General features: G+C 40.5%; 2 protein-coding genes across 3 annotated transcripts; both read left to right on the forward strand.

The window, feature by feature from the left end:
- The first annotated feature begins 348 nt into the window (after positions 1 to 348).
- On the forward strand, positions 349 to 14903 carry prss59 (serine protease 59, putative). 2 transcript variants are annotated; one of them, XM_071471922.1, is made up of 11 exons: positions 349 to 598; positions 869 to 1050; positions 1825 to 2057; positions 3044 to 3179; positions 7310 to 7424; positions 11921 to 12122; positions 12716 to 12740; positions 12875 to 12990; positions 13253 to 13343; positions 13478 to 13680; positions 14596 to 14903. In XM_071471922.1, the coding sequence occupies exons 1-11, from the start codon at positions 392 to 394 to the stop codon at positions 14703 to 14705; spliced, it is 1620 nt and encodes a 539-aa protein (XP_071328023.1). In that variant the 5' UTR covers positions 349 to 391; the 3' UTR covers positions 14706 to 14903. The 2 variants fall into 2 exon arrangements, with proteins under 2 accessions (XP_071328023.1, XP_071328024.1); XM_071471923.1 differs by lacking the exons at positions 12716 to 12740; positions 12875 to 12990 and having other exon boundaries at positions 350 to 598.
- Positions 14904 to 16723: 1820 nt separating this feature from the next.
- Positions 16724 to 26123, forward strand: serpine2 (serpin peptidase inhibitor, clade E (nexin, plasminogen activator inhibitor type 1), member 2). The gene is made up of 9 exons (XM_071471926.1): positions 16724 to 17009; positions 18162 to 18440; positions 18599 to 18823; positions 19183 to 19380; positions 22680 to 22878; positions 22972 to 23069; positions 24965 to 25051; positions 25198 to 25281; positions 25543 to 26123. The coding sequence occupies exons 2-9, from the start codon at positions 18173 to 18175 to the stop codon at positions 25578 to 25580; spliced, it is 1197 nt and encodes a 398-aa protein (XP_071328027.1). The 5' UTR covers positions 16724 to 17009; positions 18162 to 18172; the 3' UTR covers positions 25581 to 26123.
- Positions 26124 to 26528: the final 405 nt, after the last annotated feature.

Raw genomic sequence — 26528 nt, forward strand, 5'->3', positions numbered from 1 at the left:
ATATTACTTACAGACTCCAAGTTACTCGTGATTTCCGGTAGTTTAGCTCATTATTAGTTTTCAAATATTCGTCAAATGCGGATATAATTTTTGAGTCTTTTGAGGCCAAAGTATTTGACAGGACACTGTAATGTCACAACAAAACAAATAAATAGATTAAACAAATTAGATAGATTTTTTCGGCATTTTGAATGAAAATATACACTATTTTTCTTTGCTTAAAAGTTATATATGATAATTTACTGAGAGTGCCAATAAACGTAACGGTATTTAAAGTAGAAAAGTCATATTTCCCACGCTTTGCGAGTAACTTAAAGTAACAGGAGAACTTGTCATATGACCACATGAAACTAAATCACATGCCCCTGAGTGTTTCCCTGTTTAAATCAACATGGCTTTTCTAATGTGTGGCTTACCTGTTTGTAAAGTGACCTTATTGTTCCTGTTGCTTCTCTTCGCTGTTGGAGATGGACAGTATAAGGGGTTCAGGAGGTTCACTCAAGTGCAGAATACCGAGCAGAGACCTGTGTTTGAGGAGCAGTGGTTCACTCAGAAACTGGATCACTTCAATGGTGCAGACAGCAGAGAGTGGAAGCAAGTAAGTCTGTTTATGTGTTATGTGTATTCTTTCATGGGTTGAAATATATATTTAATAAAATTACCAAAGTGATCGGTGGTCAGTGGAGGATCCCATCAAGAGCATTTAAGTGTTTGTGTCTATGCACACACCTACCTGGCCATATATCAAGACCTGCACCTTCTTGGCTCATCATAAAGACTTCAGACATACAGATGCAAAGCTGTCCCACTATAATCGTGATGCATTATTTCCCAATCTGAATAACTCTCTCTCCCTTTTTGACCCCAGAGGTACTTTGTAAATGAAGCCTTCTATAGGCCAGGTGGCCCAGTGTTTCTGATGATAGGAGGAGAGGGTCCAGCCAATCCAGCATGGATGCAGTACGGAACCTGGCTCACCTACGCTGAGAAACTGGGAGCCCTTTGTTTGATGCTGGAACATCGCTTCTATGGAAAGAGTCATCCGACAGTGTATGTTTCCCCTTGCTGGTGTTCTTCATCTTGTCTAAGAGTGTTGTTTAGAGCAGTTTGTTCAGTCTCCAGAGCTTTTACTCCTTTGGTGCTTTCGGGCAGGTGGTGACAATGTATGCATGAACAGTATGAACAACCAAAAATGGCAATTATGGCTTCTCACCAATCTTTGGTGATCACAATTCAAAGATTGTAAAGATATGTTGTTTTAGATTTACCAAAATCTTTAACCTTTCAATTTGGTGTTTAAATTTGAGATCGACTCTCTAATTATAAGTCAATACAATCCCTTCAATTTTGGCTTATGTGGAGTTAGTTTGAGCTAAAATAAGCCAAATACAGAAGTGCAACAACCAAAGAAAAACAAGCTGTATGTGTGGAAGCTGGAAGTTTCCTGTTTGGTGCCCTATCTCTACATATGATGTCTTTAATCCAGCGAACATGGGTCGAAGCACTTCTCAAGTCTTAAAAAAGCATATTTCAGGAAATCTTTGAGTCATTACAAAAAGCAAATATATTCAATCTGTTAAAATAAAAAATACAGTCAAAGTGGATTACCATCAGCCTCATCATGTTTTTACAACAGTTGTAAAGCCTTGAGTAGCTGTGGTTGAACGTTACTCTGGGAATGACCATAGGACAGTGGCTGGTGCAGGTAAAGCTGTTGTACCACTAGATGGCAGCCTTGCATTCAGAGCTACTGTACAGACTGAATGTGGTAGATGCTCTCTCAAACTACTTTTTCAACTCAGCTTCCTTCTTCTCCACATCCAGTGACCTCAGCACAGACAACCTGCGTTTCCTCAGCAGCCGTCAGGCTTTAGCTGACCTGGCCCACTTCCGCACTGTGATGGCCGAGGCCCGGGGGCTGAGCAACAGGAAGTGGGTGGCGTTCGGCGGGTCGTACCCAGGTTCTCTCACTGCTTGGTTCAGGCTGAAGTACCCTCACCTGGTCCATGCCTCTGTGGCCACGAGTGCACCTGTTCATGCTACTGTCAACTTCCCAGGTGTGAAGAGACATCATAAAACATGACAACACAAGCACAACACAACACAGTCGTGTTTCTGATAATCAGCATTTTTTTACCAAACTCTTTTAAAAAATAGGAAATTTAAGTAAGATTTGTTATCAGGAAATAACCTAAAAATGACATTGAAATTTTTCAATAGTATGTTTCACTATTAAATTCAGATTCACATAATGCCTCCAACCACTCGTATTTAAGAAAACTTCCTTTCTCAACTTGATTTTGCCTGGAGTCCACACAGTGTTTCTCTTGAATCAACATCTTTGTCAAACACATCAAGTCTTAAGTTGAACTATACAACAATTTTCTAGTTTTGTTCATTGTCTTTTGAAGTAAGAGCCCCAGACAGATCAAAGATGAAGAAGGGTTTATTCTCTATCTGTGTCTGTGTTGTGTTTGGCTGAGCCTGTTGTTTTCCTCCGGAAAGCTCCAGGGCTGGAATCAAGGTCAGAGCAGCTTTGAACACAGAGCTGTGCTGTTCCGCCCACACACTCGTGCTATCTTGAAGGCACTATCACTCACTTCCATATTCTCATAGACTTTAGCAAAATACCGAAGATAAAACACACAGAGTGGTGTACATGGTGGACTGACGTCAGGTCCCAGAGTTATTGTCTCCCAGAGCAACACCGCAGTTACTCAGCATTATTGCCAGTAAGAGACTGGCTTCCATCCCAGGGAAAATATTCCAGGATTTTGTAATGTGGAACCTGCTTTTGGAGTTTCATAAACTGTGAAATCCACTCATCATTTCACTTTCAACCTCACTTTCAACCTTTTTGAATAAACGCTTTCTCCTGCACTTGAATAGAACTTTTTTTAAAAAAAATGAACCACAGCTTTTGCAGCGCCTCAAAATGGTCTTATATATTTAACCGAGGCTTTTTTTGCTTATTATTGTGGTCTTTTTTATAGCAGTCCAGGTTTAAGTGTCCACTCCTCCCTCTGTCTTGATGTTTTGCCAGAGTACTTGGAGGTTGTGTGGCGTTCGCTGGCCTCGGAGAACGCGGAGTGCCCACTACTGGTCAAAAAGGCATCAGATACCCTTCTGGAACGCCTGAAGGATCCCAAGACTTATGACAACATCACTAAAGACTTCAAGTACCGTACATTTACTCTCTCTGACCTTTCCTTCTCTGTGCTGTTATTTACTGCAAGGGGATGATGCATTCATTCAGAATGTGATTAGGTTGTTGTAGGAGTCTCAATTACATAAGTGATTATATAAAACATCCTAACACTTTTTACTAGACTCAGCAGCGCCTGAGATAATTTACCCCTAAAACTGTTGCACTGCACAGGTGTTTTCACTTTGCCTGATCAGAGTTTATGTCCATGTGTGGACATAAATTCCCTCAAGCTCCTGTTAGCTTTGTTGCTGCGCTTAGCGCAGGACAAATTAGACCTCTGTTATTGTCATTAGCTGATCAAATTTGGTGACCTTGCAAATTCCTAGTATGACTCCATTCGAATGCAAACTGAGCAGAGGTCTAATCAGACAGAATACTGAATACACCTGTGTGGTGTAAAGGTGACCATCAGGGGGCGACTCCACTGGTTGCAAAAACAAGTATGATTGTATTGAAGTCTATGGGAAAATGTTCCTACTTGTCACTTGACTTATTACGCCAGTAAACGTTTTCCTAACGAGTTTATGGTTTCAAGCGCTAGTTTCAAGTCTTATTCAATATAACGTGATTTTCATTTTTTAAATTATGGTCACATTTAAAGGAAAATAGACCATAAAGCAGGAAATGCATTAGGGCGGGGCTACCGTGTGATTGACAGACTGTACCACACATGGCGACCTGCCTGATAATCAGGACAGAGTACGGAGCAGGTTAGATCCACCCCTCACCTTTTCCTCTAAATATGGTTTCTTCTGGTTTCAAAAAACCAAGATGGCGACAGCCAAATCACAAACTCGAGGCTGCAAAACGTCAGCTCACAAACCAATGGGTGACGTCACGGTGGGCTGCCACGTGGTGCTGTGCAGTTATGTTACCTCAGAGAACGTTTTGACTTATCAAAGCAGGAAAAGCACAGATTTAGTTAATAACAGCTGTGTTCCATGGAGGTGAGCTGGTAAACCATGAATTTATCATAAAACCAGGACCAAAATGTCTGCAGTGGAAACGGCAGAAAATGACTATAGGTCATGTGCTTGAAGAGCTGAAAGTTTGTCACCACAGACATGGTAATAAGGAAGTACATTTTAGAGCAGTTGTAGTAGGAGTGCTGGTGAAATCACAAGATTATGTGCATAAGGTATAACCTTTATTTAGAGAGGATTAACAATAGTTTGACATTTGTCTGTTAGATCAAAGGCTACAGCCAGCAGCTTATTACGCACAGAAAGCCTGGCTGCTTCTAACTGTAACAAAATCCACCCACCATCACCCCTAAAGCTCACTGTAGCCCATTGCTTGAAGTATTCACATCCATACAAACACCAGACTCTGTTCTTGGCCAGCTGCAGAGGCTTCCTGGAGTCTCTGACGGTTGCCTGGTAACCTCACAGTGACAACAAGACAAAACCACAAACTGAGATTTTACACTGTAGAGAAGCAGACTACCTCTCCATCCCTGTTTTTCAGTCCTTATGCTAAGCTAAGATAACCAGCTTTGGGGTTAGCTTATCTATCTTCTCATCTAACTCTGGGCTTTTCCTTTAAATCTGCTCATTTTTAGATGGTTAGAAATGCTGCATGTTAAACAACAAGATTAAATACGAGCAGGTTTAGTTTTAGTCTAAGAACAGGTGGACTTTATTGATACCTGGAGCCATGTGACAGGTTCAAAGAGCAGTGAGGGTTGTCTTGGTTCCTGGTTTGATTCAGGTCCAGTTACAGCCTCATCAGTGTCCCTCAAGCTTTAGATACTATATATGTAATACAATGAGAAGATGTCATCCACCTGTGACAGACCAGATGTGAATATTACTGCTAATCTCTAAAGTTTTATCACACAGTTTTGGCGTCACACGGTTTAAAGACCATTTCATAGGCTTTCACACCATGCCAAGAATAAAACTGTGCTTTAATACTTTTTAGTAGTGTCTCATCAGGAAGATATTAGTTTTGGTCTCAATCCCTGAGATTTTGAGATTTCCAACTCCAATCCAACATCTGAGCAGAACATCATTGCTAGTTTTAATGAAAACTCTCCTTGTTTGTGGAAAGACATGTCGCCATTACACTAATCTGAATTTTTATATTCATAATGAATCATGAATGAAAATGGGTAAAATGAAACAAGTTACTGATGGTGATGAACCCATAGAGAATTATTACCCAAATCCCTGTGCTCCACAGAGTCTTTTTGCTAATTTAGCTAATTTAGTTTTCTGGCCTGTTAGCTTCGCTCTCATTTATCTGATGAGGCTCTGATAAACCCACTGTGTGCCAAACTGCAGACTAAGTTGGCAACTAGCAGGTGAACATACAGTGTCAGAGCATTTAGCAGCTAAAGAGCCAGATAATTCCTTCAAGAGTTGATGGAGACCAAACCTGAGCTAAAAGGAAAGACAACCCTGGATTTACACTCTTCAGGTGGCCAGGATCATGACTGCAAATGAAGGCTTATGTTGTTCCATGTGTGCTTTTCCATAAGCTGCTAACATGCTAGCTGTAATAAATTTGTAATGCAAAAACACTCTGCGATAGCCTGTTCCCCTACTGGCTAAAAAAAATCAATTCATGTAGTTTTAATAGTTTTAAATAGAATTGCATTGCTTAATAATCGGCTGTTTTCTTAATCTGTTTTAGCTCTTGCTCCTAATTTGGGTGAACCAGCTCTTTAAAAAAGGCTGCGAGCCTCTGCTTCAACGAAAGTGACTCCACCTTGCATTTATTTTTTGACATTTTCTCATTCCCTTGTCACATTATTTTCTATCTCAGTGTCTCATTGTTTGCTGTCTCCAGTTTATATTTGTGTATTTTAGGTAGTTATAGTGACTGTAGGGTCAGTCAGCATGATGAATAAGCATGCTTAAATTGGTTTTACAATGGTGTGGTTAGTCTCACACAAACTAATACTGTCACAGAGACACACTGAAGCCTTGTCTTTGTGTCTGCACCGGCCTGTGGCTGCACGCGACCTCTTTTATTTTAGCTTCTTGTGGATGATGCAGGCTGTAGATGCAGACATGTCCTCATGCAGGCATAAACACACAAAGGTCAGAAAGGTGGTTTAGAGGCTTTTCCAGCATCCAAACCACAATGCCTCACAGAATACAGTACTTGAGTCATGATTTCATCATGAAGGAAATGCACACACATGCTGACATGACATACACAAACAAATGAGGTGTTTCTCAAATCAGCGTATTGCATCATTAGTGTGTTACCAAATCAGTGTGTTATCAACAGTGTATAGCTGTGACAGACATTTAAGAAAGGTGCAATTTTACCACCTCAGACTCGTTAACAGACGTGTGAATTTTGACTCTACCTGTCAAAAGTTTTAGAACAGCCACCTTTTTACAGTTACTATTGAAATTTAAGCAGCTCGGGTCCTGTGAATAACCTCAAATGGAATAAAGAGGAGAAGTAAACTTATCTGTAGGATCTACTCATCATCCATTTGTCAACAGCATGCTGTGTTACAATTCAAGATAACACACTGACCTCACTGGTCAAAGGTCAGATTGTAAAGAATTAGACCGGACTTGGATTCTACATGTGACCTGAGATGCAAGAAGTACCCTGCAAGCCTGTTACATATGTTCTGTCCATGTTCAAGACTACACCAGTTCTCACAGTTAGTTCTTAATACTAAGAGCCACTGGAGCCACTGGATCCATCCGCTCTTATTGCTTTATTCGTGCAACATGTTGGTGAGGTGGTTCATACTGTTTAGATGGAAAGATCCTCTCGCCCCTTATGTATTCTCATTGGATCAAAGAGGTGATGCAATATCTCAAGCTAGAGAAGATAAGATACTCTCTTCACAGGGCTGCTCTGAAATTCAAAGTAATTTGATGCCCATTATATTATAGAAAAAATGGAAGCAGAGAATGACCTTGCAATATTTATGTTGCTCCTCTTTGGTAGTTGTCCAGAATGGCTGACTTTAACTCTGTGGTGCAGGTCGGATGGGTGGGTGGACGGATATTTGGTTTTGGATTGGTCACAAGTTTGTCCGCGAAAATATTCAATAAATAGACCTTGATTAATTTAGGTCCCCAAAAAGGCCTTTTTCAGGGATTAATTTACTTCTCCTTCCTCCAGCTTGTGTTCCAAACTGCAGATCCAGACAGAAATGGACGCTGCCTACTTCCTGGAAACACTGGCTGGCAGCTTTATGGATGTGGTCCAGTACAATGAAGACAACAGGGGGTTCGAGGTGAGAGAGACACACACCAAACAACATCTGTAAAACATCATAAAATGTGGATTTTTGGAGGCAGATAGGAATAATTTTGGATTGAGGCAACCAGTATCTGACATTTTGAGCCAAAAGTCTTTAAATGTGCTTGTTTTAATGGCTAGATGGCAAATCTTTATTTCTCCAGTGTATTTAGAGATTTATGAGATACTAGAAAAACTCTTAATTGTAAGTCATACTAATGAAAATCCATTGTGTTGATTTTTAGTTGCCTAAAGGATAATTCTAACGTTTTCCAGCGAATGCTACAGTTCCTGTTGATTGATGCTTAGATAATTTCATCATGACTTAAGACAGAATAAAGGGAGTTTGTGGAGAGGCTTTGTAGGTCAGGGGTTGACCTAGTATCCAGTCGTGGTTGAATGGAAGGCAGCTATGAGGTGTAGGAGGGTTATAGACAGTCCAAGCAGTATACTGAAACATAATAAACCCTGCATTGTTGAGCAGTGAGAGGCCCACAGATACTGCCTCGTAAGAGGGACTGGGGCCACTTGCTTATTTTGTCTACATCTCAGTATGAGAAGTGGAGCCCCCATTTGTAACTTACATACATTATAGGTGGCTCATTTGATTAATGCTGGCGATATTTGTGCTGATGTTTAATATCTGAGATTCCTCTTGTATTTTAGCGAAACAGTTTCTGAAAATATTAAAGGTTAAAAGCCTCCAGTGAAGCCCAGGGTCATGACAAAAATAAATATTATATTAATAACTGAGAAATAAATATAGCATAATAGTTTTTCCATAGAAAGCCATTGTAGTGATGATTATTTCTGCAATACATCAACCTGCATCAATGTTGGGTGTGGACACTGACTGGCTGATGTCACATTTTTGTTATATGGACAGTCAAATGTATCTGTCACCTCATGAGCAGCAGGAAGAAGATGAATTTTTCCAACCTTTGTGATCACATGGGAAGGTGTGTGGTTGATATTGACTGTGTGATGTTGGGAACACAAACTGAAACTGTCCTTTTACAGGTGGCATGACCACATGCTTTGGAAAACACTGTGAGAGAAATCTGCTTAAATCATTACTTTGAAAGACAAATTGTTGGTTAATGGTATTTTTGTGACATGTTCAATTTAATCTAAGACAGTTTTATCTTCCAGGAGACAAAACAAAGCAACAATGAATCTTGAAAATTGAGAATCACATAGTAAAAAAAAATCCCATCAACACAGTTTTACAGACAATAAATTATCTTGCCTAACTTTAGTCTCTAATTTGTGGAAAAAACTACAGCTTTTTTAGAGGAAGTCCTCATTGTGATGAAATGTAGTAACATTTCTTCCCTTTTTCTTTTCTTGTTATCTGTTACTGTACATCTGTCTTCTCTCTTGGTGTCCTTCTTTACTAGTTACCCTTCTTCTCTTCTTTCCTTTTCTTTCATCCTATCCCCTCTCTGTCCCCCTGGGGCCTTGAGGAGACGTGAGTCTGGTTACCAATAAGCTGAAGTGAAAAAGTAACAAAAGACTCTTTGGTCTCTCTGGTTTCCTGTCGCCCCCGAGCTAAAGAGACGCTTATAAAAGAACCGAGAAGAGCGGTGGGCCACAGAGTCCACAGCACGAGCGGGCAAACGCAGCCAACAGCCGCCTCTGCGTCAGAAAGGGCTGGGTGTAGAGCAAACTGCCAGGTTTTAGGTAGCATTCAAGGAATTTGGGTAAGAACTAGGAGTGAGGTGTAACTCAATCAGAAGAGTCGGAGCAGCGGCTTCACAGTTGAGGGGTTATCAATGGAGCGTTATAAAATACGGAAGGACATTATGCACCACTGCAGCTTGAAGAAAAAGAACTAACTAGTACAGAAGATGCAGATAAGATAGTAGGCATGAGTCATTCATATTTAACAAGGCTTTCTTACGCATTTCAGATCTGTAACTGCTGCCAAATGTTGACCCCTCCAGCCGTCATTACAGGAACACACCGAGCACTTCATTAGGAACACCTGTACACCTGCTTATTCATGCAGTTATCAAATCAGCCAATCATGTGGCAGCAGTTCAGTGGATAACAGAACCTCAGTTAATGTTCACATCAAACATCAGAATTGCAACCTCAGTGACTCTGATCATGCCGTGATGTTCGGTGCCAGATGGGCTGGTTTGAGTCCTTCTGAAACTGCTGATCTCCTCGGATTTTCACACACAACTAGAGTTTTTACTCAGAATAGAGTCAAAAACCAAAACAAAACCCAAAAACATCCAGTCAGCAGCAGTTCTGCAGACGGAAGCACCTTGTGGATGAGAGAGGTCAGAGGAGAATGGTCAGACTGGTTGGGGCTGACAGAAAGACTACGGTTACTCAGATAACCACTCTTTAAAACTGTGTGATCATCTTTAAAACTGTCACCAAGAGCTGAAACCTGAGGCTGCAGTGGACACAGACTCACCAGCACTGGAGTGTTGAAGACTGGAAAAATGTAGCCTGGTCTGATGGATCGGGATTTCTGTTGGTGTCAAAAGCATGAATCAATGGACCCAACCTGCCTTGTGTCAACAGTCCAGGCTGCTGGTGGTGTAATGGTGTGGGGAATGTTTTTTTGGCACATTTGAGGCCCCTTAATACCAATTAACCATCAATCAATCATGTGCTTCCCCTCATGGCCACAGTTTCCCATCGTCTAATGGCTGCCTCCAGCAGGATAACGTTCCATGTCACACAGCAAAAGTCTCAAACTGGTTTCATGAACATGACGGTGAGTTCAGTGAACTCCAGTGGCCTCCCCAGCCTCCAGATCTGAATCAAGTGGAGCACCTTTGGGATGTGGTAGATCAGGAGATTGGCAACATGAATCTGCAGAAATGATGTGATGCAATCACGTCAACAAGGACCAGAATCTCAAAGAAAAGTTTCCAGTATCTTATGAAATCAATTCCCACGAAAAACTGAGGCTGTTTGAGAGCAAAGGGCGGAATTATCCAGTGTTAGTATGGTGTTCCTAATAAAGTGCTCATTGAGTTTATACCTGGAAGGGTACAACGACATTGTTGGACTGATGCCACTGAGTAGCCATAGTTTTACTTAAAAGCAGTGTGGGCATCGACAACAATTCCCTCGAGCTGTCTTCTCGAACATCAGGAACACGATGTTTCATAGAGACCCTGAAGCTGTAGAATGTGGGAAACATTGATCCTGTTACAGCCCTTTGTGTTCACTGAACTGATTCAGAGGATACATTTCTTCCTGACTTGCCTGGAATCAATTAATTCGGTGTCATCATCGCTCCATCGACACAATCTGGAAGCTATAAACAGTAATGAGCACAGTAACCCTGAAAGAGAACAACCCAGCCCACATGCAAAACGTACAAATGTTCATGTGACATTAATAAAAACTTGGGACAATTAACATCTTACAAAACAATATTTCTACAAGATCCATTCAGTAACTGCTAGTTGGAGATGTTGTTCATATCAAAGCTCTGGAAGAACTAAATGAATCTTGAGAGGAGCTTCTTTTTATAGCTGCAGAAAAAATCTTTCTCATTAATCTCTTGTGGTTTCCAGCCATGCAGGTATTTTGGTTCCATGTTTTCACATAATGGTCAAACATCCCTTGATTCGGGTGAACCAAACTTTAAACTGTTTGTGTGCAACACAGCATTGAGGGTGTAACACTAATATCGACCTATAAAATGCATCCTGTAGAAGCTCCAGTGTGTGGGTCACAAGTACTGATAAAACTGACACCAGCTGTGGCCAGAAAACTGTATAATTGATGGTTTAAATTTCTAACGGCAATGGTCATATTTTCAGGTGGATCTTGTTATTGTGTGACTCTGCTGTACAGTGTGTTAATACATGCTTTTACTCATCATACTGGATTATTGTACTCTCTTTTTACCTGTCTTCTCTACACACCATCCAAAAGCTTTTCCCAGGCTTTTAACAAAATCAAACAGATGGTCACATATAACACCTATTTTAACATCTCTGCACTGGCTTCCCGCTCATTTTAGAGTCTCACTTTTAGAGCTCTACATGACCAGGCTCCAGAATACATCACAGAGCTCCTTCACCCCCACACCACGAGTCGAGCTGTTAGCTCCTCCAGCCTGGGTCTTCTAAGCGTACCACGAATATGCTTAAAGACCCGGGGTGATCGCATCTTCCAGTCAAGATCGCCTGAGCTCTGGAATAGTCTTCCACTAAGTTTAAGAGCCTTTGACTCTGTGGACTCTGAAAACCATCTGTTCAAACAGGCTTTTAGGTACCATGTGGTATTTTATGCTTCACTTCATTCCTTATTTGTATCCTGTATGATTTTTGTTACAGTTCATCTATTAATAATAAAATATTCATAAATTACCATGTGTCATCTAGCTGGGAGACGGAGATCACCAAAACTTTGGGATAAATCTGCTTTAATCTGATAAATAAAGGGTCAAGTACACAAAGTGAAGTAAATTTTTTTTTGTCTTTTTGTCTCGGTGCTGTTCGGTCGATGCAGGGCGTGATGGGCACTAACATCACCATCAAGGTGCTGTGTGGCGTGATGGGTGACACCTCGCTCGGGGAGCCATATGCCCGCTATGCTGCTGTGGCCCGCCTCATGATGGACACCTTCTTAATTAAATGTCTGGATGCCAGCTACAGTACCTACCTCAGAGACATGACTAACACGTCCTGGGAGGGGCCGGCTGCGGGGGGAGGTGGGTATGAGCTTGTCTTTTTGTTTGTGTTATATTCGTTGGTCCTATTTAAAACCATAATAACTGCATGGCTGGTGGAAAACAGCTATTTTTATGTTTCCTTTTTTTGCGAGGGGGTTCAATTTGTTTGGAGGTTTTCATGTAGCATGTTATTTTTCTCATGACAGAGGAGCAGTGACGCAGACAATGGGATGTCTCGTAGAAATTTTCCACTGTCATCCACCAATAACACGGGAGCGATCAGCTGCAGCAGAGGCAAAAACACCAGTAATATCCACCATCTGCAGCTTCAGGAGACCAGAATATAACACAGCCACAATACAGGCTATGTGTTGAGTAAGGGGATGTGGTCATTGTCATAATATAGCGAAACCATTTTTGGGTGTTGCTGAAAGGCTTTTTTGGGAAAAGTAGGATACTACTAATTTAAATAAAAGTAGACGAGATTAGTTGTGAAAAACAAGGTGCACCAAAAATGTCATGTTGCACCTAAACAAAACTCCTGGAATGAAGTTAATATCCTAAAATAATGTTTTAGCTTTTCCTCCAACGGTGTTAATAATCCAAGTTGTGCTTATTTTGAAATTTTGCAGTGGCCGGCAACTATTCTAAGACTGGGTATGCTATTTTTATCTATGTTGTCTCTTTTTGTGGCACTCAGTATTGGGACACAAGTTTGTGTGTTTAACCAGAAACAGCTTCTCTATATTCCCTGTTGTACCCTTGCCCTGGGCTGTGGTTCCTTTTCCCAGCTTTGGTCTCATGAGTGGGAGGACTGGAGTGGGATCACTGGGACAGGAAGTGGTCTTTTTTTCAAAAGCCCTTTGGACGCGTCTCCATAAACTTCCCCAGCTACGCCCCTTGTTTTGTGGGTTTCACTTAAACTCTTTCCTCTCATAATTGGGGCTGAAAAGTGAGGGTGAATACTGTTTTGGGAAGACATAGTGTTACCTGCCCTGTGGCGTAAGTGACGTGATTTCTGTGAACCAAATGAATGTTCTGGCCAGGGGTAAACTCTGTGTGTGTGTGTGTGTGTGTGTGTGTGTGTGTGTGTGTGTGCGTGTGTGTGTGTGCGTGTGTGTGTGTGTGTGTGTGTGTGTGTGTGTGTGTGTGTGTGTGTGTGTTGTCAGGGAGACAGTGGGTCTACCAGACCTGCACTGAATTTGGATTCTACCAGAGCACTGATTCCCCCAATCAACCTTTCACTGGCTTCCCTCTTGTGTGAGTCCACTAAACATTGCCTCTCTGCCTAATAATAAACTCGTCATCATTCTTTAACCCCTGCACCTGCTCCATCTTCTCCTAATATCGTTTCCTCATCAAACACTGGACTTTTTTTTTTTTTTCTCGTCCAGGTATCATGTGAAACAGTGTGCAGACTTCTACAATGTCAGTGCTGAGCAGCTGGCCGAGGCCGTGGCTCAGACCAACGAGTACTACGGCGGCTACGACATCCGCTCCAGCAGAATAGTTTTCCCCAACGGGTCCATTGACCCCTGGCACGCCCTGGGAATCACACAGGACATCTCCCCTACCCTCCCTGCTGTTTTCATCACAGGTGAGGATACACAATGCGCATAAGAGTTGACTGACTCTGGGACTTTGGGTTCTTTTATGTTCACGTGGTTTATTATGCCATAGTAAACGTTAAACTGAGATTCCAGACACTTATAAAACATCAACTTCACTGACACTTAAGTAAGATTAATAAAATGTGGTTCATTGCATTGTGGGATTTTGAGTACTATGTGCAGTTTATGGGCACTTTGCTGCACTAAAGTAGAGAAATTTTCAATGCAAAAATAAAATGGGGGACATTGATTACAGTGCACTGATTTCAGACACAGCCGAAGACTTTGTGTCTTAAATATCTCAAACATTTCTACTTGTGAGCTTAAATTGTTACATTTAAGAGAAAAGCAACCTGAAGTCCCACTGTCAAAAATACGTTTTAAGATTTTATGATTTTAAAATTCATTTTGCAAAACTATATAACTATTGTTTCAATAGAATATATTATTATTAATACAGTCTAGTGGGTCTTAAGTGTGTTGAAACATTGTGAGAACCGTGTTTCACCAGCCAAGTTAAATTAATTTTTGTGTAACATCCTGTTGATCAGCTTTATGATGCAGATATGGTTTCTGTTATGATTTTTAAGTTATGAATGTGTATGGCCTTGTTTGTGTGTAGCAGGTGTCTTGTACATGATGGGTACATGTCTTCATTGACAATTTGACATTAAGCTTTTTAACGACTTTTTTAAATTTCTCTATATCCAGGTCTGAAATCAGTTGCAGGTTAATTTCTTTCGTGGTTTCTTTATGTTACAAGAGCCAAGCGACTCTTTCAAAGTAGAACAATGACTCGCTTGTTCAACTCTAATTTTATTAGGTGGATAATTGTTCTTGTAACTTAGTTTTACCGCTTTTCCCTGCCACATCCTTTACACATAAATTTCTGTCTGATCCAGGAACAGCTCACTGTGCCAACATGTACCCTGCCAGGAGCGAGGATCTCCCCCAGCTGGCTCTGGCCCGTGACCACATCTTCTTACTCCTGCAGCAGTGGCTGAAGCTGTGACCGACAGCTGAACAGGCCAATCAGTGGCTTTGCAAAACAAACAAATTATTCTTTTACCCAGAGCGATGACATTTGAATGAGAAGGCTTATTATGCTGCCACATTTATGACTGATTGAGAAGGCACTTTACACAAGAATCTGAGTACAAAGTTCAGGCAATTTTGAGTGGACGAATAAAGATGTTTCTTGTTTTTATGACTCTCTGTGTTTTCAGTTTCATTCTGAGTTAACATTGCAAAGCTGGATATTATGCAGTTAATTCACTGGTTTCCGGGGCACGGTATACATGTAGATGAAACTAGGAGCGGGCCAACGTTGAGTCAGTCTTGGCCTTTTAAACCAGATAAGCATGTTTGCTGTCTGAGACATGGTTTAGAATAGTCCTAGATAGCCTTAGTTAAACTTCCAGAGAACTGAGTATATCACAGAAGACCAACAAGAACATTTTCTTGTGTATAAAAAAAACAAAAAACAAAACGTGAAGTTGAAATTTCCACACCATGACATTTGCTTTTGAATACAATATACAATGTCACAGTCTTTCTTTCATGCTATTACATACAGGACACATTGTGCAACCAACTCTTGACAAACACATTTCATATCGAGAAATTGTATCTTTCACAGCAGCTTTCAAAACAAAGGCTATTAGTAAAATCATCAACGTGAAGAATGTGCAAATTACACTTCCACTGCAGTATTTGATGTTTGTATAACTCACTGAAAAGCGTGTTTAAACAGACAGCAGTGAAGCGAAAACTCTTCAACACAGAATTTGTCCAGAAATGGCTTCAGCTCATGTGTTCGTGTGGGACACGTGCTGCACAAACATGCACTCATCTGGTTCTGTTCAGCACAAGTTTGGTCTTGTTTGATGATAAAAAGTGTAACTGAAATGTTGTTGTGGCTGCTCAGCTTGAACATGATGTTATCTCCTGCAGCGATGCCCAGAGATGGCATCTCTGCCACACAGGGAACATCTGGACATTGTGTAATTGTGTAACTTGGACAACACATTGCAATGTTCTCGTGTTTTCTCTTGAGGTAGATGGATTTAATTTAAAAGCTGCACCTGCAGTAGAAAAGTAAGCGGCTTTGCGTGGCGTGATTAGAGTACACAGCTGTGTGATCGTCTACCACCTCCTCAAAACTCAAAACACACACACATAATGACCCCTCCCCTCTTCACTGAATAGTGTTTATTTTCACAACAGTCCCATCTCTCTGCATCCCAGCTGGATGTGCACAACCCCCACCCTAACACAAAACACTCATCCACAAAAACTGTATACCCTGAATCCAGCCCATGCAATGGGTGTCCCATGCTGTGGCCCCCACCTGGGTATTCAGAGGCTGTGAGAAACCCAACTATCACTGCAGAGGTAATAGACACATGTGGATACACATATGAAATATACATTATTATGACTGCCCACAATCCAGTCTTGTTTGAGGAAAACATTCATGATGGATTTAGTCATCATTTGCCCAAAGACTCTCATTTAATTCCCTGTAATTCAAACCCTCATGGACCTCCTCATAATCCTCTCTCTGGCAGCTGCAGGGATGTAACTGAGCCTCAGCCTCCTTTCAGGTGTGTGTGTGCCAACTGTATCACTTCACCTGACAGAAAAGCATCACTGAGAATGGGCCTCAAGTTGTGGGCTAAACCCCCGCTGAGTCTGATCCAGCGTGTCAAAGATGTCCGCTCCTATATGTCGTTTCTAATCATTCAACGTGAACGCGTCTTCCTGTTGTACACTAAGTTTTTAGTCATGTCAAGTTAGCCAGAGTTGGCCGAAATGTCACCGGAAGTAGCCGCTTGCACTTATAAATGAAGCTTTTTTTTTTTTTTTTTTTTGAAATATTTAAGCGACAAGTCGGTTAAGTACAGCAACATAATCATATCATAATATTATGTGACGTTACGAGCGTTACTTTATAAAGGGTTTCAGTAATGGACGATAACATGCTAATTCATTCAGTTTTATTTTGAAAGTCTACCGGAAGCTCGTTTTGTGATTGTGCCGTGGACGCTACCGGAGATGCCCCGCTTCTTCTTCTTCTTCTTCTTCTTCTTGCCCTGTGTGGTCTGAAGGCGGGGTCGTGTCCATTTAAGTCCTCCGAGAAACGGCGGCGGAGTCAGTTGAAGCTCGCACTTTAACTAGAATAAAGAGTTGGTTTGTTTTATTCTCACTTTACGGACAAACCGTGGTTTCTGCCCGGGGCGGCAGGAGACAGTGGACCGATAAGATTACAACTTCACCTGCGGGAAAAGTCGAGCTAACGTCACGTCCTGACTCGGTAGGAATGTTTTTGTTTTTTTTTTTTTATCCTTAATTGTTAACAACAGGTTCAAAAAAGTTCCTTATATTTAAGTTCAACAACATTTAGAAGTTGCTCTAGTAGCTTAAATATTTTTTTATATATAGCTAACATGTGTTTCTCTCAGGTGGGGTTTATTTAACACCTGAAAATAGCTATAAATATTTCAGAAAACTGTTATATTAGTAAGTTTGAGTTGTGCTAATCCTGTGCCAGTGTTGAGCTGCTTTCTTTGTCTCCTGCAGTCAGTGTTATTGCAGTGTTTGAGAAGCATGCTGGTCAGGGATGTCCTTATCTGAGTGCTCCATTCCTGCACATTTATCAGACACATGGCGAACTGAATTTTTTTTTTTTTTTTTTTTTTTTTTTTTGCAAAGTAGTCCAAAAGCATATCCAGTTCTCACATATTTAAATACAGCTTCAGCTTTTATATGTTGGTCATGTTTCCTGGAAGGTTTTTTTTTTTTCTAATAATCAGCAGATAAACTATAATGGTTATGATCATGAACTCCTGCAGAAGTTCACACTGAAACTGTGGGGAAAAAAAACAAAACAATAAAGCATGGTCACCGGCAAGTCCATGAACAATAAAATCACACATTTCACATAGATGTTCTGTGTCCTCCAAGCAAGCCAGCAGGCTTTCTGGCAGGCCCTCGGAGCTGCTTCAGTGGAGCTGCAAGCTGAATCATTTTTCCTAAAATGGGCCAAAAGATTTAATTTAGTCTGAAATTAAAATGCAAGACGGGAGCCGTTTCAGTAGGCTGGTTATGGTTAGACTGCAATATTTATAAAGTGTGAGTAAGAGTGAGTCAGAACCTGCCACACTGAATTTAAGGGTTTCCTGCCTAAGTACAAGGAAAGGTGCATGAGATAATTGTGGTAAACCATGATGAGTCATATGAGAGGGACATTCAGCTCTCTTGGAAGTGATTTCTAAAGAATGTCGCTGGTAGTAGACTGATGTTTTCATAAATCTGGATTTGAGATGGCAGGTCTCATGATGATTAATGACACTGGAAACCAATTCACATAAATAAATATAGTGTCTCCTGGAAAACAAATAAAGAGTTGAGACTGCTCCAGTTCACGCAAAATACCTATGATAGTCTGTATTCTGTCTCCTACTAGGTGCTGTATAAATGATAATGAAGCACCTCTTGTTATTTTGCCTGTGTGCACTGGTGATCCTGCATGGCCTTGAGGGTGCGCTGCCCCAGACTCCCACGTATGGTGAACGTGGCTCAGATCTTGGCATACAGGTGTTTCAGCAAGTAGTCCGCTCCAAGCCCCTGGAAAATGTGGTGATTTCACCCCATGGAGTGGCTTCCATCCTGGGCATGCTGCTACCTGGAGCCTATGGAGAAACCCGGAAGCAGATCATTAGTGGTCTCCGTTACAAGAAAAATGGTAAGGACTGTTTCTGACTGTAGAAGTTAAGGCACTCGCTGGAGTTCTGCCTATGAACCTTATGTTTAAGTGGTGTCCCACCATTAAGATTTGGTAGATTGGCTCTCCACATTAAGCAGTGTTTGAGAAATAATACCAAGTTTATTTGTTTTGCACAGGTCCTTACAGGATGTTGAAGAAGCTGCACAAGGCCTTGACCAAGTCCAACCAGAACTCTGTGCAGATTGCCAATGCCATTTTCAGCCAGGAGGGCTACCGCATGAAGCCGTCCTTTGAAGCCACCAACAGAGACAACTTCCAAAGTGACATCAGGAGCTTGGACTTCAGCAACCCTCAGAGGGCAGCCAGTGAAATCAATGATTGGGTCAACAATAAGACCAAAGGTAGGATTCATGAGTACGGAAAGAATCTGGGATACGTAAGTTTAGAGTGAACAGAACTAAAAAGAGACAATTCATCAGTATTATATGTGAAATGAGTCATTAAGTGTGGTCTGGATAAAGTGGTCTTCCTGATTGCTCTGAGACTGTGAGGGTCACCCTAAGCTGCTTTAGGGTGCTTGGACCCCTGTATAGTTACCTGCAACAAAGGCAAACACATATTCAAACTCAGTCAGTTTTCTGTTGTGAGTGTTCTATTGTGATTCTGCATTATTACTTCCTCGTCTCTACTGACAAAAACAGCTTCTTATCAAGCCTTTACTGATCAAATGTCTTGCCCCCATGTTGCAACTTTTATCCAGGTCACATCTCCAACTTGATTAATCCGAGCATGCTTGACCCGGCTATGACCCGACTGGTCATTGTCAACTCGATCTACTTCAAAGGCTTATGGAAGTCCCGCTTCCAGCCGACGAACACCAAGATGAGGCCCTTCACGGGGGGCGATGGAAATGTTTATTCAGTCCCAATGATGTCCCAACTATCTGTCTTCAACATGGGTGAGTGGTGATATGCGAGGTTTCCACAGATGACCCTCTGAGTGAGACTAACCATTGGAGTATATCTAATTGGAGCCATTTTTCAGTGTTAATGATTTTACTAGGATATCGTTGACTTTTTAACATACAGCCAGTGTTTTAGATTCATATTGACGACGAATACGAGACGTTCTTTAATACATTTCACCAACAGATGACATTTAAAGAGATTTTGTTCCATAATGAGAAGGTTCTGCTGTAGCTAATTGCAGTATTGGATTCAGAGTGGTTGAAATGGATTGGCCACATGACATTATCATTTAAAAGCCAGTCGAGACAAGTCAAGTAAAATTATACTTCAACAATTTATTTCTATAAGTCTCATTTTGTAGATGTGCTGACGTATGTTTAGTCATACAGTGTTACAGATTTGTAAGATAATGGGTTTTGCAACTTTGCAACAATGAGTGCCAGACAGTAACTTACTGTGGAGTATCACCAGACCCTGAACTGATGCTAAAATTGAAATTATAACCAGTGCCCACATCTTAAAAAAAAAAAAAAAAAAAAAAGCATACACTGTATTTTCAGTGGCAATAGGATCCAATTTGACTGTGTGTCAAGAGATGCTTTTTCACTGCTACACTTGAAACTATTTTGAAGAAAAAATATCAGCTCTTAAGCTGCTAAAAACAGAAGTAGTCATAAGGGGTGCATGGCAGGAGCTGGGAGAACAATTCAGCATCTTCCAGGGGGATGGAAGGTGTTTGAAGAGCTGCTATTGCCACCACGGCGCAAATACAGTAGACCTGCTGCTCAGGGCACAGGAAAGGACGATGATATGAACTCAATTTGACAGTTTTACAATTAAATGCTAGATGGTACTGTAAAGTTCAAGGTGGAGTTTCCTTCATAAAGGTTTTGTTTACATTCAGTGTTTCCCACCAAAACGCATTATGTGTATCCTTGAGGTCTAAGGAATGAGTTGAGTGCATTTCTATCCCTTTTTTAAAACAATTGCAAAGCCAGTTATTTGAATATATCCAACTTTATTGTTTACATCCATGTTTGCCAGCCTGTAGTCCAAAACTCCACAGAGCACCTTTAAGTCAACGTAAGAAGATATGTTTCTTTGAGTAATACAAGTCTGGACAAATGTCAACAAACACGCCAATCAGCAGCTGCTACTTAACTCAAGTTTCGCCAAATTGATATACTGTTGATTTCATGATCAAATTGTTTAATTATTTCTTCATGAAATCTCAGCCATTGCCAGTTTATGATTCATAAGGTCAGCTTGTGTTGAGTTGTCAGGAAAAGCAGGCTTAGACATGCCACATTCGTAGGATATTATTTAGCCCTGTGTGAAATGAAATGGTATACCAGTCAGTTGTCTATATTTAGATGAGTTGTCAGAGTTGTGTTCGCATGGTGAGTGCTGTGGGTAGATTCTCCTCCAGTGCGAGAGTTAAACTAAGGTCATGTTCATCTGTGAGCTGTGCACAGATGTTTCCCCAGTATCCTGCAGTGTGTTGACTGTAATGTAGAAAGTCAGTGACTTGTTGATTTGATTCTTGTCCCCAAATTACACCACTTAGGTCATAAAGAGAACAAAAGGTGAAGTTTGTAAATCACTTGATACACTTATGTTTTATTTACTTATAAAATGAGATTTGCATACACTTGGCTTTAATGTGCTGTGATTTAGTTCAATGGCCGTATAAAGCATAAAAAACTGTAGACACAGTTGAATTGATGCTTGTGCTGTTACTACTTTGGCTAACAGTGAAATTGTTTGTCACTCTTACTTTGAAGCTAAGTGCAAGGTGGACATTTTTTGGTACTTAAAAAAGGTGAAGACCCACTCTGATAGAAAACAAGTTTTTAACCTTGTTAACATGTCCATATGATGTTTTTTTTTTTTTTTTTTAATAAAATAAAAGAAACATCATGAGTGAAATAAGCAGTCAGTGCCATGACTCTGTATTTCGACCTTGAAACTGCAGTGAACCAATGACAGTCTCATAAAAACAGATTCAGGCAGCCAGGGAACCATACATAACATAACTAAGGAATCTATTCCATCAACTGTCGGGGACAAGGGGAGGGCAAAATAAACCCGAAACCTTGTCCCTAGAGTTTGCATTAGCACAGCCACTAATACTGTGTCAGCCACTGCCAGTTACAAGCCAACAGACAACATAAACAAATAAAAGATGCTAACAATGCTAACTGTTCTGATATGTCTGCTCCTCATCAGAGTCTGGGTCTGACTGAGGCTCAAACATGAGGCTGAGTCTCTTGATGTTTCCTCTAACACTAGCCATCTTGATGCGCACTGCTCCAGTCACTAAAACCTTGTCAGTACAGGGAGTGAGATTTTGCATTAGCACAACCACTAACACTGTGTCAGCCACTGCCAGTTACAAGCTAACAAACAGCATGAACAATTAATATTTGAATGAAGAGAAAAGTTCCCTAATGCATCTTGGAAAACTTGATCTAAAGATAGTATCCCCGTGTAAATTATAATCTGTGATATTTGAATATCAATGTTTGTTTTGCTGCTCCCACTTTACCAACTGATACAACACAACACTGTTCCAGAGAGTGTTTTGCATTTGATCCAGTGAATATCTGCTGTGTTGTAGGCCTTTGCTGAGGAGGAATCTGTTTGCCCACTAGGAAATGATGCAATTTCCGCTTCTAGTTTGTTTAGACTAAATAAAAATATTGAGCTGCGATAACCACTAACCACCACGCTCAGAAAGACAAAGAAAATACTGCCTGCAACAGAGAGTTGGACTGTATTTATTTCTTACTTCCTTATTAACACACAAATAATGTGGCATTGCACAAGACTCAAGGAAATTAACTCATGCAAAGAGCAACAGGAATAGAAGTACCAAAGTTACAATGGATTGTAAACATTATATTTTTCTTGTATTCCAAGGAAGTGGAAAAATGAGCAGAAAAAATACTTCTCAAGTAAAATCAGGAGGTTTCCTGAGAATTGTATTCTTAAATCAGATGTATCAATAAGAATAATTATAATAACAATAATAACAAACTTAATGTATATAATACTTTTATTAACAAAGATGCAAAGTGCTTCATAGAAAGAAAAGATACCTTGGCCGCCCATCAGTCATGCAAGTCTTCCACAAAGGTTCAACAGAGAGAGAGGAATTGTATAGAAATTAAAAAAAAAAAAAAAAAGTCATTTCTATTTATCAGTGATGATACATGAATCAAGTTTCACTCTTGCTGTCATCCAGACTTTTGAAACCATAAACCTCTAACCCCTCCTCTTCTGCCAGGCATGGCCACTACACCTCAGGGGCTGAAATATAGTGTGATTGAGCTGCCCTATCATGGCAACAGCATCAGCATGCTGATCGCTCTGCCCTCTGACGAGGACACGCCTCTGTCCAGTTTGATCCCACACATCAGCACAGCCACAGTGCAGAGCTGGACCAAACTAATGCGCATGAGGAAAGTCCACCTGGTCATCCCCAAGTAAGACACACACACACAACAGTTGCTTTCAAAACTTGACTGAATGAGATGAACATTAATATTGCGTGTACATATTTGTGTTGATGTCTGCAGGTTTAGTGCTGATGCAGAGGTAGACTTGAAAGCCTCCCTTTCAGCACTGGGAATAACAGACATGTTCAGTGAGGCGGAAGCTGACTTCAGACACATCTGTGAGTGAAAGCTCAGTCATACCCAAACCCAAAAGTGACGCAATACCTCCAAAACCTCCAAGTGTTTACAACCATTGAAAGGATTGTTGGCTGTTTACTGCTAAGAGCCAGAGAGAAGTCTGAATCGTGTATAACTGTTGAGTGTGAAAAACTGAATCACTGCCGTTTTTCTCTCTGAGGGGTCGAGTGAAAGGAGCTCTGCATGAAGTGATCTACTGCCATCGTGTGGCAGGTTACACTCTAACTCAACCAGTGCAGTGCCCATTCAAAATGTGTTTGATATGTCATTAAAAGATAAATATTTTTTATTCAATCATCTAATCAGCATCAGCTGATTTCCATGTCACAGCTGTTTTTGATATTAATTATAGTGATTATAGACCCTGTTTGTCAGATACCTAATTAGAAAATACTGGACCACAATTTCGAAAGGATTGCTGTTATACATACACTCACCTGCCGCTTAATTAGGTACACCAAGGTAAACCTAATGCAGTATAATACAACAGACCTGCAATAAATCCAACTTCATGAGGATTATTGAGTTTAATTTGATTGAATGTGTTTTGAGAGATGTTGATTTATTTAATGGTCATTTTGAAGGCTGTAATTTATTGTGCTGTTGAAGTGTACTCGGTAGTACTGAGAGATGTTCCCAGGAGTTCACTTTAAACGGATTCAATAAAGACTGAATCCTCATGAAGGGAGGATTTATTGCAGGACTGTTGTATAACACTACCTTGGTTTTATCTAGGTGGACCTAATAAATTGGCATGTGAGTTCAGATTAATTTAATCACTGCGTCATAGAAACCCTTTACCTAGACAGGGGAATCTGTATTTTTACTAAAGAACTTAAAATGTACACAAATGAACTTAAAAGTCTGTAACAACAGTCTGTAATGTCAGTTTAAGCCATTTTCTCACTCATTCGTGGACATTAAAGGAAACAAAATACACAATGGCAGACTAACAAGGTTAGATGATGGTGTACTGTTAATAAGTTATTAAGATAATATATCACCTTAGGTGGGGATAAAAAGTAAACAGTGCTGTCGAGCACTCTGGGTTGGTGACTGTGAAGAGCTGATGAACTGCTGTGTTGTTCTAATTAATAACGTCAGCCCCAGCCCTAACATAGTCACCGACTGTTGTTTCATTTTTCTCAAGAATGACTCATCCAAAAAACTGTTGACACTGCACCTCCTTAAGTCCTCAGCAATACGCCCACCAAGTTTTAAGTGGATTGGATGAGATCATTAATGAGATTCCTCCATTAATAATTACACAATTAACCAACCAAGCTAATACTAAAGTTTTTGAATACAGCTTATGTATCTTTGATCGGCCGCACTGCAACTGTCCCATGGTAATGTTATGCTACAAGATGGTTCTTTTTATACCTCTTGTTTTTTGTGTTGTTGCTATTTAAAAGCTAATAATCAGCTATGTCTAACACTGGAGAATACACATAAGGTTGAGTAAAGTGCTGCATGACCTGCTGTCAGTCACTGGAGTTTGATTTCCCCATGTGGATCCATGTAGCTCTGATGATGCAGGATGACATCACCAACACGGTGCTCTCAGATAAGATGTCAGATAAGCACAGTCTGTACGGACACACTCAGCCCTGAGAAGAGCTCTAATCAGGTTAAATATGTGCAAACACTCATGCGGGTGGAACCTGGGTGTGTCGGGCCTTTAATGATTTAATAAGGTTAATAAAGTTTTGTTCACTGATGCTGTTGATTTCCAGTATATTATTACCTTAAAATCTACCCATCATCAGGCTGAACAGTATCAAATTGTTAATAAAAGTCAATAATGGCACAGAATATCCATAAAGTCACAAACTGCACTGTCTCAAGCTTGAATTAACAGTAAGTGTTTTTGCAGCTGCTGAGCCTTTGTATGTGTCCAAGGCTCTCCAGAAAGCCAAGATTGTGGTGAATGAAGACGGAACAAAAGCAGCAGCTGCCACTGGTGAGTATTTGTTCAGAGAGCCTGTCTTGGACTTAATGTTGAGCCAAACTCAAACAGTTGTACTTATAGTATTAGTATTCATAACAGTAACTTACGCTGTTATAGTGTCTGAGCTCTTTTTACAACGTGTTTGCTTTTTTGTTTAGCTGCCGTTTTGCTGGCTCGCTCCTCTCCACCTTGGTTTACAGTGGACAGACCCTTCCTCTTCCTCATCAGACATAACCCAACAGGTACAGTCTTCACTTTTCCTCTTTAATTCAAGGTGTGTATAAATATATTTATATAGAAGGTCTAACATTTGCACAACAGTAGGAGAAATGTTGGCATTACTGTTGGAACTTGCTTTTTGATGCTGTTCCTTTGGGATGAGGCTGCTGGTAGTCCCATATTTTAAGCAAGATGGCTCAAAATGCAGATAATTGAACTTTCATACGTTTTTACCTGACGAAAGTGGTGCTTGACTGATGGCTTCTCCACGTCTCTGTCCCCAGGTACCATTCTCTTCATGGGCCAGATCAACCAGCCTTGAGCCCAGCCGTCCCTGACCAGCCCCTGGTAGCTTCATAGGCCAGCAGAGGAAATGCTTATACACTGCCACGCATGTACACACACATACACATGAATACACACCCACATACACACGCACACGTTGCTGTAGACTTATGTACAATGTGGACATATGATGATATTTGTTATAAATGTTGCTTTTTATGTTACCCATTTTCTGTAATGCATAACATGCTTTATAAAAATGTTTTGCAGACTAAATTTTCCAGCTGTTTTAATTTTTTTTTTTTTTTTTTATATATATATATATACTTTTTTGAATTTATTACATTTTTAAAAGACTTTGAATGTCAAATGTGTATTTTCTCAATTCTAGAATAGGATAATTTTATTTTTTGATTTGTGATATCACTTTCAGTTTAAACGTTCTCCATCTCAAGTCATCCCACCTTGAACGACTTGCATTCAGCTATTTAAAAATGATTGTTTCCCTCACTGAGGAAGATTTCTGTTGTCATACTTCCTTCATATTTGATCAAATAAATACACATATTTATAACACCAATGATTTTGCCTTACTTATATTCTGTAATGGTACCTCTGAGAGGGGAATGTGTACATGTGACATTTTGCTGCACCGTATTTGCATTGGACAATTACATTTATAATTGCATTGTGTGTTAGTACGTCTTTATTCACTATTAAAACACATCTGTGTATTTTCTAAACCACTTATCCTGTTGAGGCTAGTGGGTGACTGAAGTTGAAGTATTTAAGAGAAGAAGCAGGCTATTTCCTGGATGGGCTGCCATCTGTCACAGGGCTGAAGCCCTTGCAGAAAGACCAAACCAACCTGGTGTCCGGTTAAAGGACGAACCTGATTATAAGAGTGGAGATCTACAAACTCGTTTCCAAAAAGGTTGGTACACTGTGTAAAATGTAAATAAAAACGGAATGTGATGATTTGCAA

This window comes from Trachinotus anak, unplaced genomic scaffold (genome assembly GCF_046630095.1).
Source record: "Trachinotus anak isolate AG129_WGS33_773 ecotype Australia unplaced genomic scaffold, CSIRO_AGI_Tana_v1 ptg000034l, whole genome shotgun sequence".
NCBI lineage: Eukaryota > Metazoa > Chordata > Actinopteri > Carangiformes > Carangidae > Trachinotus > Trachinotus anak.

Excerpts from the sequence above, each read along its gene's own strand:
- prss59 (XM_071471922.1), top strand. The coding sequence starts at position 392 with ATGGCTTTTCTAATGTGTGGCTTACCTGTTTGTAAAGTGACCTTATTG. Across the intron at positions 2,058-3,043 it reads TGCTACTGTCAACTTCCCAG|AGTACTTGGAGGTTGTGTGG; the intron begins GTGTGAAGAGAC and ends ATGTTTTGCCAG. Across the intron at positions 7,425-11,920 it reads AAGACAACAGGGGGTTCGAG|GGCGTGATGGGCACTAACAT; the intron begins GTGAGAGAGACA and ends CGGTCGATGCAG.
- serpine2 (XM_071471926.1), top strand. The coding sequence starts at position 18,173 with ATGATAATGAAGCACCTCTTGTTATTTTGCCTGTGTGCACTGGTGATC. Across the intron at positions 18,824-19,182 it reads GGTCAACAATAAGACCAAAG|GTCACATCTCCAACTTGATT; the intron begins GTAGGATTCATG and ends ACTTTTATCCAG. Across the intron at positions 22,879-22,971 it reads GTCCACCTGGTCATCCCCAA|GTTTAGTGCTGATGCAGAGG; the intron begins GTAAGACACACA and ends TGATGTCTGCAG.